Source organism: Alligator sinensis, unplaced genomic scaffold, assembly GCF_000455745.1.
Source record: "Alligator sinensis unplaced genomic scaffold, ASM45574v1 scaffold658_1, whole genome shotgun sequence".
Lineage (NCBI taxonomy): Eukaryota > Metazoa > Chordata > Crocodylia > Alligatoridae > Alligator > Alligator sinensis.
The window spans coordinates 575,420-594,032 of NW_005842109.1; the positions used below are offsets into that span (position 1 = coordinate 575,420).

The 18,613-nt window shown below is 41.9% G+C and overlaps 1 protein-coding gene across 5 annotated transcripts in view; it reads right to left on the reverse strand.

The window, feature by feature from the left end:
- Positions 1-18,613, reverse strand: part of RARS2 (arginyl-tRNA synthetase 2, mitochondrial) — a 65,503-nt gene that overhangs the window by 4,684 nt on the left and 42,206 nt on the right. For all 5 annotated transcript variants that reach the window (XM_025205252.1, XM_006024580.3, XM_025205255.1 and 2 more), the window contains 10 exons: positions 16,485-16,591; positions 15,897-15,992; positions 14,463-14,523; positions 9,578-9,654; positions 8,244-8,368; positions 6,154-6,221; positions 5,946-6,055; positions 4,927-5,022; positions 1,822-1,896; positions 971-1,034 (listed from right to left, as the gene is read on the reverse strand). In XM_025205252.1, the coding sequence (XP_025061037.1) occupies positions 971-1,034; positions 1,822-1,896; positions 4,927-5,022; positions 5,946-6,055; positions 6,154-6,221; positions 8,244-8,368; positions 9,578-9,654; positions 14,463-14,523; positions 15,897-15,992; positions 16,485-16,591 (879 nt within the window). The remainder of the gene's footprint in view (positions 1-970; positions 1,035-1,821; positions 1,897-4,926; positions 5,023-5,945; positions 6,056-6,153; positions 6,222-8,243; positions 8,369-9,577; positions 9,655-14,462; positions 14,524-15,896; positions 15,993-16,484; positions 16,592-18,613) is intronic.

Sequence of the window (18,613 nt, forward strand, 5' to 3'; positions counted from 1 at the left end):
TGAAAAAGGACTTTTTATTGTCCTTGATGCTCAAAGCTAGTTGGAGTTCAGTTGCAGCCTTGGCTTTCCTGGTCTGCTCCCTACAGGACCGGACCAGTGCAGAATAATCCTCCTTGGAGGTGACTCCCATCCTCCACCCTTTGTAGGCCTTTCTTTTTAGCCTCAGGAGATCTGCTAGGTCCCTGGAGAGCCAGGGGGGCTGCTGTGCCCTCTTGCTGCCTTTCCTCCGAGATGGAATAGACTTAGTTTGTGCATTGAGGATCGCTCCCTTGAGGAGCAACCACTCCTCTTGAACTCCCCTCTCCCTGTGGTCACGGTCCCTTAGGGCCTCACTGACAAGCCTCCTGAGCTTGTCAAAGTCAGCTTTCCTGAAGTCAAGGACTTGCGCGTTGCTGACCGACTTGCCAGCTTTTCGGCAGATGGTGAAGGTGATCAGCTCGTGGTCGCTGTCACCCAGCTTCCCATCGATCACTAGGTCGCCGACTAGGTCATCCCCAGTAGCCAGTACCAGGTCAAGCAGCGCTTTGCCTCTCGTTGGCCCATAGACTTCTTGAGTCAGGTAGAGGTCATCCATGCACGAGAGGAAGCTCTGCGACCGCTCAGATTTTGCTGAGCGATCCTCCCATGAGATGTCTGGGTAATTGAAGTCACCCATGACAACCATGGTCCTGGAGCAAGCTGCCTCAGCCAGGCAGGGTGTTGTTGAAGAGATCCAGAAGGAGCCCTCCCAATTAAAGGTGAGGTTGCACCAATTACCACCAGCTTCTTTATCCAAAACGATGTTATGCTGATTAGAACCAAGCTTAACCTTGTCCCTGAGTGGGTGCTTCATGTAGAGAAAACCTCTTGGTTTTGAGCTATTCGAGCCCACAGATGTGTTTTCCTAACCAGTTATTTGTCTGAATTAGAACTCAAGAGTTTATTTCTCTAAGGGTGCATTGAATTATAGTTATGTGATCAGTGTTAGTACCTGTGCTACTTCAGGAGCACTGCCTTTCACATGGAGAGTTGTATGTGCTGCACCTGCAAGATGGCTGAAAAAGAAAAAGAGTTGAAAAGACCAGTTATGTGGGCTACAGAAGCTACTGAAATCTGGAGATGGAAGTGCCAAGGTTGAAGAGTTACTGACTGCTGTGTGGAGTGGCTGTTACCTCATTACACAACCTAACCTTTTTTTAGCTTCACTGAGGGAGAGTTCCTGGTCTCTGTGATGTGGCATTAGAAAGGGTAGGCCTTTACAGACTTCTTTCTAGACAAAATTAAAAAACCTGCGGGTCAAATATCACATTTCAGTTCCACTAATGGTACGGACCATCCACCCCACCCTATAGACTTGGATCACTTTCTAAAAGGGCTTTAGGGGCTAGTCAGGGCTGGATGATGTGTTCAACAGCTCATAGTTGCTTCTAGAAGGAAGAAGTGACTTGTTCCACTTACTCCTGACTGTAGGACTATCCTAGAGACCAAGGGTTACTGGGTCTGGGGAACTGTAATATATGGGGGAGGGGGCCTCACTGTCACTTTGTTAACAAACCCAATTGTAATTGTTTTACTGAATTACACCAGCCTGAGTGCTATTTTTTCCCTCTCAAGCCCAGAAGACCTAAAACATTCAGATCCACATGCTGCCCTTCCTGCGGGCAGAAGGGGTTCAGCACAGCAGGCAGAGGGTTAGTGCCAGACACAAAACACAGGGCTGGGACAGAAAACTCAGAAGCTTGCAAATCCAGGCCGTGCCTGTGTTGATGAAAAGGCATTATTGGGGTTTGATCCTAGTGCAATTAGGAATCAAAGCTTCTTGGCAATAGTATCTGTCCTCACCTGAGTGTTAGGAGGTAGCTGACAATGTGCTTGGGCTGAAGATCTTCAGAGGATTTGTATAGAACCTCATCATACCTGAAGAGAAGAGGTAGAGGACAGTTCAGGGAGCAGCCTGCAACTACAAGGAAATAGATGACAGTGTAGCAGAAAGCCCCCTTTCCACATTTCCCTTCTGGACATTGAAATAACAGAAGCCCCTTCTTGCCTGCATCTCCCCCCCATCCCCATTTTGTGCATTTCTTTTTCCTTCTAAGTATTGGCAGAGACCTAGCACACTCATTGCATGGGTATGGCAAGGCTCAGAGCAAGCCAGAAAGCTGAAGTGGCTTTCTGTAGGAGAAACCTAGAAACTACATCTACATATCAATTAAGCTCAGTGTCACTAAAGAAAACAAAAGAACTAAAATATCCACTTCAAAGACTGTAAAAATATCCTGTGCTAACCTAACTCACTTACTGTCCCCAGTAGCCTTTGAGCCTCACTACCTCACATTGCATTTTTATATATTTCTCACAGTGCATTTTTATATTTCATCTGTCTCATCTTTACCATGGCATTTTGTATTTTATATTTTATACTTTTAAACCCTTAAGGAATGTACTCCCTGTAGAATGAAGTTACACCCTGGACCATTATTAAAAACTGCATTGAAGTTGCAATTGTAAAGTGATAAAATCTGCTATATTGGGCTGGTCCCCCTTGAGTGAATGTGAGTGTCTGATGATCAGTATGATGAGTGTATTAAATGACCATAGCCTAGCCAGAGGTACTTACCATTACAAAATTCTACTCTACAAGCCATTTTAGGCTAATCAACCCAAGGAACTGATTTCTGGGACTGAGCACCCACCTGACTGACTATTCCTGCAACCCTTAACAATACCATTATTAATTAATCAAAAATCACAAACTAACTCCCAAAACTGCACTACTGGCAGGCAAGACCCCTGTGACTAATAGCTGTCAGGCACTACTCAAGACCTATGTGGGATAGCGACCTCTGGATTGGGCAGCCAAAAGATACTGGGGGATCACACACGTCTGCCAGAAAGGGATAAAAGGCAGTGAAGTGTGACCCTCAGTGGTGCCTTCATCCAGCATCTACCTACTGAGACAGAAGAACAAGCAGGCGACTCGCTTCTGGAGAAGACACTGTCCTAAAGGAAGCTGACCATAGACGGCAGGCTCCAGGGCCTTGGATAGGTAGATATACTGACACCAGTGCTCTCACAATCACTACAACAGCTGGGATCAGCACCAATGCCAAACACAAGCACCATTTTAAAACTGGTCTGTGAATATTATACCCAACTCATTTTTCCACCTCGTTCATTTATTCTGTTGGTGCTGCTTCACAAATCTCCTCAATATTGCAGATTTCAGGGCTCACCACAGCTGCTCCAAAGCAAAGATGACAGTACTTTAGAAGCAAGCTTTGCTTTTAGATTGTGTTATCTCCCAGTGCTCATTGTGGATTCTAATGGACAGAAAACGACTGTCAAAAAGCAGTCCAATAAAGGCAATGGCCTTTAATAAAAGTGGCTCTAAAGTTCCAATAGCTAAAGGGAGTCGCATAAAATGCTGTTTACAAAATACTGAAATACAGTCTGGCAAACACCACATCACAGCACAAATGTACAGATTTGTAGAGACAACCATAATAGTTCTGTTGTGCAGTGGCTGGCAGGAATTATCTAGCACCTGCTGGACACTTTGTTTTGATCTTCAAGGCCTGGTCCCTTCCAAAGCACAATCATGAAAGGGGATCCATTGCCATTCTATTCTTGGATGCATTTCCAAGCCTGCCCCAGCAAACCGTATTCTTTGAGCAGCGGAGACCCGTGGCAACCTTCTCTCTCACTATCCGGTTACAGCAAAACTTAGGGAGTGGAGTCAGGGTAAGGACAGGAGTTGATAATCTCACGGGAACTGTAGTTCTAGGGAAGGGAATGCTCCATGTGACCCTTCCCTGAAGGCACACCACAAAGCCAACCCTTATTATTTTGTTTTACTGTAGCATTTAAGGGCCCCAAGTCACAACTAGGATCCCACTGTGTTAGGCCCTATACAAATGATGGTCTCCGTCTCTCATCAGTTTACAATTGATTCATGCGTGCACCATATTAATGGCTCTGCCTAGGCTTTGGTGCAACGTTGCAACTGGCAACTGCTAGTCTACAGCGGGGCTGTGTGGCTGTAGAAAATAGTCTTCAGCAATTGTCAGTTTGTTAGTGAAATGGTTATCATCACGAGTTGGTTTCCATTCAAGGGTGTTTAAGAGCACTAGGAAACGATTGATGGTACAAGTTTCAGTAAATTCTCAAGCTGCGATCAAACAAAAGGATGTGACAAGCAGAATAATTAGGTCAGCTTTTATGGGGCAAAGTGCTACCATAAATCTACTAGCCCAAGGGATTCACTGATCTGCAAACATTTTTCCAGGTTAATGATGCCTAGAACTGACCAGTTCAAAGGCCAGCTGTTTTTGTTCTAGTGTCAAAGGCCACAACCAAAACCTCAGGGGTAGGTTTTGACAGCTAGTGGGGGTACAGGTAGGTGGGTACTATGGAAGAGCTTCAAGAAGCTTCTGCTCCTGGTTACAAGGTGGGAGGTGTGTGGGGCAGATACAGTGCCCTGAAACATTCAGCTGTGGGTTTATTAGAAAATGTCTTCCTGGTGCAGTTCAAAGACATCAAGATGCTGGAGGATACTTAATACGAATCCCCCATGCTAAAGAGATGCACTTTCCACAGTGCCAAGATGGTTACAGTAATCACCACAGACAGACCTGGGCTTTCTTTCCACCTCTGGGAAATCCCCTAACCTACATGACGGGGGTAATACTGCTTGCTCAGCTTTTTGAAAATGTTAAGAATTATCAGTGAAAAGTATTAAATCCCTCGTAGACATTGATTTGTGGGTATCCCTGGTGGCTGCTGGCAGCTGAGGAAGATGCTCCATTCCACATGTCCTGGGGGCATTTTCTCACATAGTCAGAACTTTTTTTTTTTTCTATTATACAATATAACTTGTTCACCATGCAGGTCACAAACCCTAAGACATGGCTTCTCAGGAGATAATATGTGGAAGGAAATCATCAATACCTGAGAAGATGCTGAAGGATTGATAGGGCTTGTGGATCTTGTAAACATGCGGCATTAATGTCAGCAAGTTGCCCATTTCCGCACATCTGCTCTAAACTAGAAAATAGGAGAGCACAGTGTCAAAGAAGAAAATATTGGATTAAACATACTCTTGGCAAAGCATAGAAATTAAAGCCAAATTACGCTTGAACACCCTCCCCCTCCCCCCAACATTTTCATTTTATTTACTATATTTACTTTCCTTGCTCAAACTGAATAAAACGTGTACTGGACTGATTTCAATCCAAGACAAAAAGCTACCATAAACTTCAGCCAGATGCTGAGAGCATTTATCAGTGACTTTGAGAGCCGACTGGAAGAAAAAAATATAGTTTAAAAGAACTCCATCAAGCTTGACTTTTTCAAATGCAAACAAACCAACTGAGGAGTCTGACTAGGTCTGTGCTTACTTATGTCAACGGTTTGCCATTAAAACAAGTGATTTATCTTGAAATATAATATTTATTTTAAGAATTTTTAGAAATCCTTAAAGTATATTTTGGGAATTCCCAGATGAACGTAATAAAGGCTAGTGTTTGTCATCATAGTCAGTGACAGTCCAGTCAGTTTATTAGATTAAATGCGGTAGTAAGGTGTGTTTAGCAGAGCCAAATTTCTTGGTAACCAGAGAATCGCTGTGGTGCCCTGATCTGGAGGCTGCCCTGTTGAAGGCCCGTTTCCCTAATTTACAGCAGGCACTAAAGGAGGTTGCTACAACTAGAAGTTACTATGGCAGAAGTACGCCATGGTATGCCAGGCCAGGGAAAAGATTATGGTCCTCTCTACCAGCCACAGGGAGATGGGTTACAAGTTCCATCTTCATTAGTTTACTGGGGCCGCAGGGATGTTTACTGTGAGCATTCCCCTCAACTAGAGAAGCAAGACTGTGTTAAATCTGAGTAGAGGTTTCCTTGCTTCCAACTGTTATTGAGGCACTGAAGTTAAATGGAAAATTGCCCCACTCTGCATTATCCGCTCACCTGTGGAGTCTGGCATGTGTGTACTGCAGGAACACACCTGTGTCTCCTCGACTCTGGAGAACCCGATCCCAGCTAAACTGATAATCAGATGAGAGACGGCCCTTGAAATCCTAAAACGAAAGGTTAGTAAGTGCCATGCAACTATTGCTCTTAGTGACAATGTATATTCTTTCAAAGAAGCAAACATTGGAAAATGGTTCAAACAGACCTGAATGATGAGTGCTGCAAGCCCAATCGTTTCTGCAGTCTCAAGAGGGTTTTCCAGTTCTTTAGTTGCTGAACAGGTACAAGCAAAAATAGATGATGTCAATCTGTGACAGTGAAATGGCCTCCTGGAGTCAGAGCTATAGGTGCTGACACAATAACAGATTTGTCAAAAGTAAAAAACAAACAAACAAACAGTCCCCCCCGCCCCCCTCCCAAAAAAACCCAAAAAGAAAACCACCTGCCAGAGAGCCAGGACGAACAGGACTAGGTTATAAAACCTCTTTGGAAGTTAACCCATGCCAGTACCACAGACTAGCACTTTTTTGCTCAGTATGATTTGTAGAGCTTTAAGGCCAGAAGGGACTGGTATGATAGCCCAGCCCACCCTCCTGCACAACACAGGGCAAATAGTATGTGGTGGCAAGATTTCAGTTTCTTCTCCTGAAACAAGAGGTTTCTTTCTGTAACTAGAAAATCCACTGGGCCATGTGCTCACAGCACCCTCAAGAGCCCCAACGACAAACTCTTCAGCCCCACACCTTTATGAGTGCAGCTGGAGAGGACCCATGGCAAGTGGCAGAAGTGCTGCTGCACAGCACATGGGTTTAGTGCCAGGAAGCAAAACAGTGACACTAACACAGGCCTGTTCCACTGAGACGAGAATTTGACCACATCGGTTTTTAAATCCCCATGGTTTTGCCTCTCCTCAGTTCAGTGCCGAGTTCCCTCCACCCTCCAATGAGCTGGCAGCAAAATTAAACTTACTAAAATCCTGCAGTATCAGACAGAGATTAAAAGTAGTGGTGCTCAATTTTCTGGGCCCATGAGCCAGATGAGTAGTGTGGGACTGCCCCTGCCTTGAGATGGGGCCATGTGCCACTTAATCCAGTGTGCAGGCCCATGCTCTTCAGCCTGTGAGGCTACACGGGTCCTGAAGTTTAATAGCAGGGAATTTTTTTTGACCCATGGAAAGTCCTGCAGGGCAGAAGACCAGGTGCCAGGGGCTGGATCCGACTGGCCAGCCAGGGGTTGAGCACCCCTGATTCAAATTATTATTCATACAGTACTACAGGTTTATATGATGCTTTAACAAACAGCTTAAATGTATCCCTGGCCCAGAAGAGTTTGCAATCCACGTACGGCAGGTACACTTCAAGGAAGGATGATAAGGAAAGACATGGTCAGTGCTAAGGCAAAACTAATCAATGAAAGGCTGTGCAGAAAAGAGGTTTACAATATGAAAAGAAAGCTGGTGAGGGAGGATGTTTATTACACAGGAGGGAAGCTAATCCAGGCACAGATCCAGCATGACTGAGGCAGAGGGGAACATAAGGAGGCATTAAGGCCTGAACAGATAACGGGGCTTGAATAAACTGTGTAGAAGAAAGAGCAGCTATAAGCATGGAAAGGTAAGTGGTAGAAGAGCTATGCTCAGTTAACAGTAAGCCAAGACGCTTCTCCCCAAGTACTTAAGTAGGCCACATCAGGATAGGCAGGATTTTCAATGGCAGTTGTATGCCTAGCTCCCACTGGTCTCCAAAGGGAGTTAGGCACCCACTTGCCCTGAACACTTTTGAAGTTTCACCTGCAGCGTCTGAGCACTTCACAAAAGTCAATAAATTCACTCCTACAGCCCACCCCGGGAGCATGGAAGGATTATTGTCCCATCAGAGGACATGAAGTAAAGCACAAGGAGGTTAAGGGTAGCATTTACAGAAGTTCCTGCATGCCTTCACTGATGCAATCATCAACTTCCAAGTTCTGCTCCCAAGCTTAGACATTAATCTGCTGCATCAGTACAGGATGAAAAACCTGACTTCCTGCCAAAAGGACAATAACTTCCCTTGATTGCAGGGGTGTTGTGAAGCAAAACACATAAAATCTTTTGCAAGATACTTGGGAATCAGTGATAAGGAAAAGTTATTTCACATTCTAGCAAGGCCCAAAGTATTATTACCACTTGTTTATATCACAGAGATGGAAAAGGACAGATGGGTTACTGGACCTAGGGAAGTGCCAGTAGAGGAGGTAAGGGACAGGAGCACTGCAATTTTTCTGAGAGAGAAATGAGTAAGACCTGACTCAGCTAACATTTTGCAGAAGCCATGTTTTGTAACATCCTTGTACGGGCTTCATCTAAAACATCTTCCAGGAAAACCACCTCTCCTCTTCGAGTCTTCATGCCTTGTACTAGCCCAAAAGGCACATGCTGACACCTGTGTTAAAAACAACAGGACCCAAAATTATAATTTAATCAACAAATCTGCCTGCATTGTTTGCTCAGGGCAGGGCCCTGGACCAGGATCTGGCAGTAACACAAATGTTGTTCCAGTGTGAACAATTTGGTGACTTGTCAGTACCTCTCACTGCAGCAACCACAGTCATGGACTTTGCTCAACTAGGCAGGAAGGATTACTTTTCTGACAACCTATTATTCACATGGTCTCAGGAGGTGGTTACACGCTAGCAGCTTGCTAATGTAAATTACTTGGTAAAATAAGTTAAGCGAAAGGAGGATGTAGGGTGTTGCTTGAGAAGTCAATGAGATCAGAGTATCATAACAATACAAATCTGATAACTCAGCATCAAAAAAAGGAGAATAACAGTAACACAACTACAGGTGGGCAAGTGAGGCAGGAGCCTAAGCACTGACTCAGAGGGTTTGCCAGAATGGTGGGTCCCAAAGAGTCCTTGCTGCAGCAGCAGTCCTGCATCAGGGCAGTAGCAGCTGCAAACAGAGACGCAGCAGCAGCAGCTGGGGTCTTTGAGTCCCTCTGTCCCTTTGAGACAACTATTGATCTCAGCTCCAACCCCAGCCTCTGCTCTCCAACTGGTTTTGCCCAGGATGGAAAACTTATTAGTTATACCTGTAGGTCATAATATCTTATCATGTCTACATTAAACTAAGAATATATTTTAATCAAAACTAGTGCTAAAATACATCAGCTATTTCTCTGTGCAAGATACCCAAACACTAGCCTTGTTCAGAACATCCTTTTTCAGAAACATAAAACAATTTTAGTCTGACTCTAATATGGGCAAAAGGAGCCAGAATCATTTTTGTAAATAGAAATCCTTCCGTTAAGCAGAACTTAGTCTCCGTCTCTTTTAACCTGCGTTCAGATTGCCAACAACAATTAGAACCAATAATGGTGTTTTTTGTGATGGATTTTTGCTTTTCAGAACTGAAATGAACCCAAATTTGCTAAAACTATGCCCCCCAAAAGCATAATTGCTTTTAACATATCTATGTATACCATGCACAGATACTGTACTATGAAGTCTTTGACAGAAGTCATTTCCTCCTTTCCTACTTTCACATTCACATCAAAATTTAAGAGGCTCCTTGATGGTCATCTCTTATTTTTCTATAAATAAGCCTATCCCAATAAAAAAGATACACATGATGATACATGCATACGTACCTCTCGGCCCATTCACAGTCCATGAGCTTCAGTATCTGGAACAGTTTCTGAAAGTGGGAGCTTTGACTTTTATCTGTCTTAGGGGAAAAAAGTGCATTTTAGAATATACTTCCACTTAGGCAGGGACAGAGCAGAGCTAAAACACAGGAAGGCAGACTGGACTTGAAAAGTATTAAGCTTAAGTACTAGGACATTAAGGTTTGGCACCGTAGTAGAATAAAATTATTTTATCTTTTTGAAAAGTGATTATTTTAAAAGATCCATTTTAGTCCAGGACGCTGAATTAAACTGCAGCCATCACTGCTGCAGTCACAGATTCTGCCCATCTCTCATCAAGTGACACCTCCATATTCATGGCAATGCTTTTGCTATTGTCCCATGATTTACGTCATCATCAACTCTTGCAGTTCTTTTGAATTCAAATACTGGACAGAAAACTCATGAAAGCCTATCAACAATGTGCCTGCTTGTGCTGAAGAAGCTTTATTGAAAACTATGAGGCACTCTCTTCTGGGCTAACCCCTCTGACTCCATAGCACCATTAGACCCATAGCTTTTACACAACATATCAGCAATTATGGGGCGGGACCTATTTAATTTGCAGTTTCGCAGATTTCATGGAAACTGCGACATCAACAACAACAACAATTAATAAAAATAAAATGCTGGCTCCCCAGTGGGAACCAGTCTTCGTTGCCAGGAGGGGAAGGTGCTGGCCAGCAGCATGGTATGAAGGGCAGCAGACAAGATGGCAGCTGCTTCCTTGTCCCTCCTCCCCCCACTGAGGCCTCTCCACCAATCAGTGTCAAGGGACAAGACCTGCCTTCCAATCAGCGCTGAAGGGCAGGGCAACCACAAAATATCTGCGAAATTGGCTCTGCGCGCTGTGAGCAAGCTGTGAAAACCCTTTGTCTCGCTGCAATTTAGGCAGGTCCCTAATTATGGGGCCTGGTATCCATGCTCAAGATACACATAGTAACCACACACGCTGTACAGTGCTCATTGCCTCAGATTAAATATGCATCGTCTGCATAATCTCAAACTTTGATTAACCTCTACTGTGACTTAAAAAAATTATCACAAGAATAAATCTTTTTTCCATAATGGAACAGATTTGGTCCTGATCATGTGTGATGCAGGTCCTGTCCCCAGCTGAGAAGGCAGAGCTCACCACTACTCCTCCATTCTTGTTCACTCCTGAACTTCAATCCCCCAAACCCTATTTGACAGGCTGGAATAAAGTACAAAGATGACTACTGCCTGGAGTTTCTAGAGCTAGCAATGAGTGCAGGTTTTGTTCCTCAAAGCATCATATTGCAGTCATACAGCCTTCTCGTCTCTTCTGAACAAGCAAGATATGATATCTGATGTATCTATAATCACACCGGTCATGCCAATTTTTATAGGATCAAGAACCTAAACATAATTGCCTGCCTATTATTATAATTATTAGGCAGGACCATGCCCTTTAAATGGGATATAAATGCAAGAGGGTTGCTTTTACAATAGTCTCAAGTAGATTAATATTAGAATTTAATAACAAAAAAAATCCAGATTAAAAACTACTGCTAAAAGAGGTTAGGTTGATAGTGTGTGTCAGTAACTCAAGGTAAACTACATTACAGAAAGGTTGTAATGATCCTAAAAGCAAGTCTTGGATTAGGGTTTTGGATGCAGTGGTTCTGCAGCTCAAGTTAAATTTAAAAAAAAATCCAAACTTATTAAAAGGCATGGGAATGCAGGATTAAGGCACTGAAACAACTTTATCCCTGCCTCAGAGTGATATTATAGGAGTCAGAGAAAAAAATGATGAAAAATGGTTTTTGAAGTCTGTTTAAAACTTGTCTGATTCCTCGAACAGAAGATGTAGGGCAGAAGGGACCTCAGGAGGTCATCTAGTCCAATCTTCTCAAGGTAGGGTCACCCCTGATTAAAACATCCAAGTCAAGTTTGTCTAGCCTAGTCTTAAAAACTTCCAAGGATAGAGACTCCACAATATCTGGGCTACATATTCCAGTGCTTAACCACTGCTATAGTGAGAATGTTCTTCCCAGTATCCAACCTAAATTTCCCTTGTTGCAAGTTAAAACTGTGGCTCCTTGTCCATTTGTGGAACACCTTGTGGCCACAGAGAATAATTTAGCTCCATCCTCTTTTTAACTGTCCTTCAGGTATTTGATTCAATATATTTAGTCTCCAAGCTAAATAATCCCACTTCTTTCAGTCTTTCCTTCTAAGTCATGTTTCCTAGTCCTCTCTGCTAGACTCCAATTTGTCCGTATCTTTTTTGAAGTGTGAAGCCCAAAACTGGATACAATACTCCAGGTGAGGCCTCAGCAGAACTGAATATAGCAGGGAAACCACTTCCCTTGATTTGCAAGCGACACTCCTATTAATACAACCCAGGATGCTGTTGGTCTTTTTTTTTGCAAGAGCACACTGTTAGCTCATATTCATTGTATGGTCCACTGTAATCCCCACATCCTTTTTTTTATAGTACTGTAGTAGTACTGTAAAAGTAGTAGTCAGTCAATCCTCAGTCCATACTTGTGCATGCAACTATTCTATCCCAAGTGCATGACTTTGCACTTGGCCTTACTGAATGTTTTTCAATTTATTTCTATAATATAATGAAGAAGTTTAGCCCCCAGCTTGAGTGGAACATTCAACTGAACCTTAACTATGGTACCGTTACTGCCTCCAGCATCAACCTCACATATCTCTGTAAGATGCTGAACTTTGTGTTTTGCTGTCCTCCCTAGAGGCCTTCATGAAATAAGTGGCTGGATCTGTGAAATTTGTTATGAATAATGTTATGCAGAGTTACAAGCAATAAAGTGGTTTAATGTTCTTTAAAAAGCTTTATAATCTCATAAAATAAGACTCAAAGACCTTTGGGTAAATGTCTTATATAATAAGATGTGAGATACAAGATTGGGACCCAACCCATTGTATTTAACTATTATATACCTACCAAATACAAAAGTCCTCTGTACTGATAAATTATTCATAGAAATCTGATCTCAGATAACCTATGGTCAAATCCAATTTGCACCAAATAAAACTCAGCCTGTGATAGACATTAGAAACTCACACGATGTAACTGGATATAATTCAGCACAATTGGCTGGCCTATTTGTAAGATAACTTCAGGTCAGTCTTCTTGAAATCAGCCTGCAATATTAATCCCTCCCTTCTACGAGCAGCAAGTTCAGCCAATACAAAGAGATAACAGTGCCAGAAATACGGTTCAGTGTTCAAAACTGTGAATGTTTAGCAATCCATTCCTTGTGCTTATGAAAAAAATAGATTAGATATTGACTAGAAGACTTAGGAGTTAATTTCCCTTTCTAGCTTCTATCAGACACTAATTTCAATGGCCAAATAATCCGCCTCGAAGATTTAAATTTTTGCTGCGGGTATCATAAGGATTAGGTCCAGGAAGCATGAGAAGACAGACACTAAGTCACGTGGGACCAAATAGTTATTAAGAGCTAAAGTAACTGGCCACTAATATCCTAAGGCTGCTTCACGGCACTGACTCTGCACTTGTCTATCCCATCATCATAGTTTACAACCTTCACACTCTTTAGGCACAAAAATGCTGAATTAATTTTTCTTTGAGGTTGAATACAACCTCCCTTGGCTGTATTAGCTCATGACAGTAACCACAGCGTATCAATAAAGACAAATGTAAGGTACTACACCTGGGAAAGAATAAATCACAAGCACAAGAGGGACCCTTAAGGTCCCTTCAAACCCCAGGACATGAGCAACTGTGGGCATCAGCCACCAGTATAGCAGTAAACATCTCTAACTGCTGTGCTACCAGGCAGCTTCCTGTAACAGGGAATGGGATGTGTTGCAGTTGGTGTAAAGAATATTATTCCTGTGACCAAAGAGGGAACAACAAGCTCATGGGTACTCCCAGAAGGAAGGAAATAAAGTGGCAAGATTATTTACTCAAAGGTATAAAAGAAAGTTCTTGGGGATCCTGGTTTTACAATCACTAGTTTTGGTGATTTTTCAAAGACACTGCATTCAGTAGCTCATGGGCAACAAATGCATTCAGTAATTTTGTACTGAATAATGAATGCATAATACAAAGCAAGCTGTATGGATGCCTCTAGACAAATCATAAGAAATATGGCAAAAAATGTGAAGATACTTTCCAAAGGTCATTAGCTGACTTCATATATTAAAATGTGATTTTTAAAATATTCTATCTCCAGGGGGAGAAAAAGCATTTAAAAGGCAATCATATGCTGCCTCTTTACAACTGCTAAAGAATAGCTTTGTGCAACAAGCAAAGAATTAATTCCACTCTCCATTACTGGCATTGGTGCTATCATGCTAAGAAACAGAAGTTAAAATGCTACTTGTCTGCAGCTGCACTGTCTGGATTGATTAAATGGTGCTTGATATGCAGACTAATGTTAAGGAAACTGATGCATTATAAAAAGCTGTACAATTTAACATCGGTGATATTATATTGGGCCTTTAAATCAAAGTTTAGAACATGAATTTAATAGCACTTCATATCTTTTTTTATACCAGCTCAATTGCAAGAACAAGCTTTTTTACTTGCTTAAATATTAATGATGTCATTTAACTGGGAAACACAATGATGAATAAGCAAGAGCTGTTTAGAGCAAATTACAAATAACTTTTAAGATGGTTAGTCCCTTGCAGCCATTTTCCATATTATGAACCAAAAAGGATTGAAAATCATCATGCTACATTATTAAATAGTAGCTGTGCAATGAAAAAGTGTCTTCTGCGGTGCCAAAAGAACTCTGTACCGAAGTCATACTGGGAGCAAGAGGCCCCTTGGATTAATGCAAAAGAATCAAACTCATTGTGTGCTGTATCTTGGATTACTTACCACATAAATCATAGTATCAAAATTATATGTATTCATTCTGTCTATAGCAGCAGCAAGATCTCTGGAAGAGATAATGAAAAACTATTTGGACTCTCATTCAAACTAAATAAACTTCATTATTTAGAATGGACTGCCAACTGGGAAAATTCTCTGCTGTTGTGGGAGGAAAGGAGGACTGCCAGGCTAAACGGAGCAATATGTATTTCATGCAAAAATATGAGCATCTGTATTTTGTTCACTGCATGCATTTGGGACTCTGTCAGTCTTGCTCTTCTTAAAAGCTTTGATTAGTCAGAACAGTGACTAGAGAAACTACATCTTGCAGAGCACAAGTCTAATCTCTATGTCTCTACTGAGATAGGAAAATGGCCAAGAAATTGAGGAATACTTGTGAGCACTTTACAAGAGCTGGACATAAATCATAGATTTCACTCCTGAAAGAGTACTAATCACAGCTCTCAGGAATGGATGGCCCCTGCTCAGTACAACCTTCCTCAGAGTTCTGCACATGCTCAGCAAGACTCACCTCAAACAAAAGACAAGCTTGATTAGTTTGTACTATAGGCTGCAAAATGTGTCCTCATTTCTGTTTTAAAAGACTTGTAAAGAATTCAAACGCAATAACACCAAAAAAATGAGTGGTAATACAGAAGCAGCAGGCCAGCAGGACTGCAGAGCTAACAAAGATGTGGAAGAAAAAATTATTCTACTCTATACCATATGTCAATGAGTGCGCTAGTAGACATCTCCCTTCTCTAAAATATTTGTTGGAAATTATTTATTAAGCAGAAAATACATTTTGGTTTTGGGCTGTTTCCATGGAACTGTAAAAATACTGTTCTAATGAGAAGCAAGGGGCGCTGACAGATGTAAAAAAACAAACAAACGAACAAAAATGGCACTTTACCAGAAGAGAAAGCACATTAGTTTGACCCAGCTCCTCAGCATCTGTATAGATGGGGAGCTTCAGCAGGGCTTTTTGGCACTTTTATCTAAAGCTGATTCAATCAGTTATTAGATAAAAGTGCCAAAAAGCCCCACTGAAGTGCCCAACCTATACAGATGTTGGACGAGCCAGGTCAAAATAATGCAATGCCTCTTCTGAGCATGTGCTGTGATTGGCACAGGTGTGTGCCAGGCTTAAAGTAAAGCACCGTTGGGGGTGGGGTTTGATATCTATAAGCAGCCAAGACAATTTGCTAATGGACCCTTTGAGAGGGTAAGTTTAGAAAAATAGGGCTTTTCATTTAATGCCCTTTCAAACCATGACAACATTGTCACTGTAAGCTTCAGCTATTAAGATTATTCAGCACTCAATACTTTGTAGCACCCCAGGAGTAAAAGCTTCTAAGTCCCCAAGAAAAATTACAATGGCAGCTCCAAAATAATTTACTAGTGAACTGAACCTGAACTTTAGCTCACACACAAACTTACCTTGTTATATAAAGGGATGTCCCATCACTGCGTGCCACAGTAGAACATGATGAAAGGTCTCCCTTTTCAGAAAGATCTACTATTCCTGTTCCTTCCCTGAAAATTAAGAAAGAAAATATTGAAATTAATGGCAAAATGACTTTGAAATAGAAAAAGATTTAAACTACATACAAAAAAGGTCTCTTTTTATGCTGCTTCCTGTTACTTGGGTCAATTTTATTCATTTTATGAACCAAGGATCTTCCCTCTCCTCCTCCATATCTTTTAGAATTACTTCTTTCACTTTGTCTTCTGTTAGTGGGCCCCGAGAACTGCCCACTCTCACTCACAAATATAGTTTTCACCCATGTTCAGCTGCCAACAACTCAGGAGAGGGATCACATCTAAACTTAGGTTGTAAAATGCTGGATATTAAACACCTCCACTCTGCCCATTTTCAGCTATGATCTTATGGCTTCTGTACCAAAAGAATCCTTCTGATTATAGGCACATAAACAACCTCAACTTTTATATATGTGAAATAAGATATATGCCAACAGATAAAGAAATCATAATTGTTACTCTGTTAACAAATTATATTGTTCATACCCCGTTTTCTGAAGGAGTCCTTTTTTATCCAACATCTTCAGCACTTCCTGGGACTTCTCACGATAAAATGATTCTCCGGAATATTCATCAAAATGCACCCCTAGACGCTAAAAAGTTCCAGGAAAAAAATAGCAAGAAGCCTTTTCACTTTCTTTGTATCTTTGCTACATGTCAGATGATGGGACTGTGTCACAGGTCAGCTACACAGACAGTATAAAGATGCATTTATTCATGAGCCCCATATATGTCAAACAGATGGGGTGTTTGGGTTTTGACAACCTCCAATTCTCCAACAGAGAATTCAGCCCTCATCAGGCTCAGGCGTGTGAGCCCAAAAGCTTGCAGAAGAAATTTTTTTTTTTTTGCGATTTCTTAGCTGGTCTAATAAAATATATCATCTCTGCAACAAGAGTTCTAGTTTTGCATTTCATAGGTTTTTTAGGTCGGAAGGGACCTCAGTAGATCATCAAGTCCGACCCCCTGCCCTGGGCAGGAAAGAGTGCCCAGTCACATTCAATCTCAGTGTGATTGAATTTGACATTTTAACAGGACAAATATTATGACTTCTTTCATTTCACTTTTTGACCCTTGTCCTTGAGGTAGAAGTAAGTGCAGATATCCCTACTAGGGATTCTGATATTTAAAAATGCCATCAATACCAAAGGTCAGATTTCTGAGCAACTAAGAAAAAACAAAGTGTATGAAGTGACTGAGTGTTTGACAGGTTCTATCTGAGGTTTGGGATATCTAGGTGATTATTGAATCATAAATATTATAATACATAAGTATTTGTAATGTCATTTTACAACATTCTGGTGATTTTTTATCTGGAATACCATGTACAATTCTGGTCACCAGTGTTTAAGAAAGATTTCAATCTACCTGGCATAGATACAGAAAAGATCTATTAAGATGATCAGAGGAATAGAGAACCTATTTTACGATGAGAGAAGACTAAGGATACCAACAGACATAACACTTTAACTGAAGAATGGCACTGACTGGGAACCAGTTCACAGCTGTCCCTGGACAGAAGTATCCATGTGCATTGGTAAGGGTTCTAAGTAGACGCATCACCTTTTTGGGATTGCACTGCTGCTCAACATTACCAAGGGATGCATTGTGCCTTCCAGGGAGAAGCAAAGGGATTGCCACTGTGTTGCCTCCTGCTTGTGGTTCCTGGGGGGCGGGCTGCTTGCTCTGAGGGCTCTCCCAAGATCTCTGTGGCTTTTCAACCCCTGTCTGGAAAGCCATGCTGTTACTTTCACCTTCCTGCTAGAGACCTTGTCCTCCAGGGTGGGAAACTCATAATAATAATAATAATATGACTGCAACCCAAATCTTTTGTTCTATGCTAATCACACTCTGGGTTTAAGTTGGAAGCAGCTGCTGTACAACTGCATTTCATTCACAAAACAAAGGCACCTGGGACTGGCTTTCATAAAATAAATGCAAGCTTCTCTCACGCAGGGAAGGAACTAGTTTCACTTGTTAACTTAAATGCAAGATAAGATTTTACCTTAATTGAACACTATTTACAGATAACTTTTATCCTGTCTACTGCAACTTCCAGTTATTTCTCATGCTTAGGTAACTGTAAGTATTTGCAGTTTTATTATTGTAATAAAGTTTAAAAAAAAAAAAGTAATGTACAAATAAAATGGAGAAATAATAAATACTACCTGTGAATCAGGGATGCATCTACTGCATTTATCTAAATCCAAGATGACTTCAGATTTAAGAAGACGCCCTCACAGTTAGATTATATACATGGGAAATAATAAATTTTATAATTTTCCATATATGGAATCTAATTATTGGAGGTTTGTCTTAAATATATCAACCGCACTGCTGTGGCAGGAAAAATAGAAGCAGGTGAAGGGCCGGATTCCTGGTCCTTGCTCCCCAAGTGCCTTCCACCCCAGTGCCTGCCCCTGCTTTCTGCCTCCTGCCACCCATCCCCCTGTACTCTCACTCCTGTGCCTTCCTCCTTGCCAGTTGCCCCCTGCCCGCCCACTGCCCGTTCCCCCTACCTACCCTGGTACCTGCTCTCCCCTACTCCATGCCTTACCTCTGCCACCTGTGCCCCCCACCTGCTCTCCCTGCTCTTTCCTTTCTCAAGTAACTCT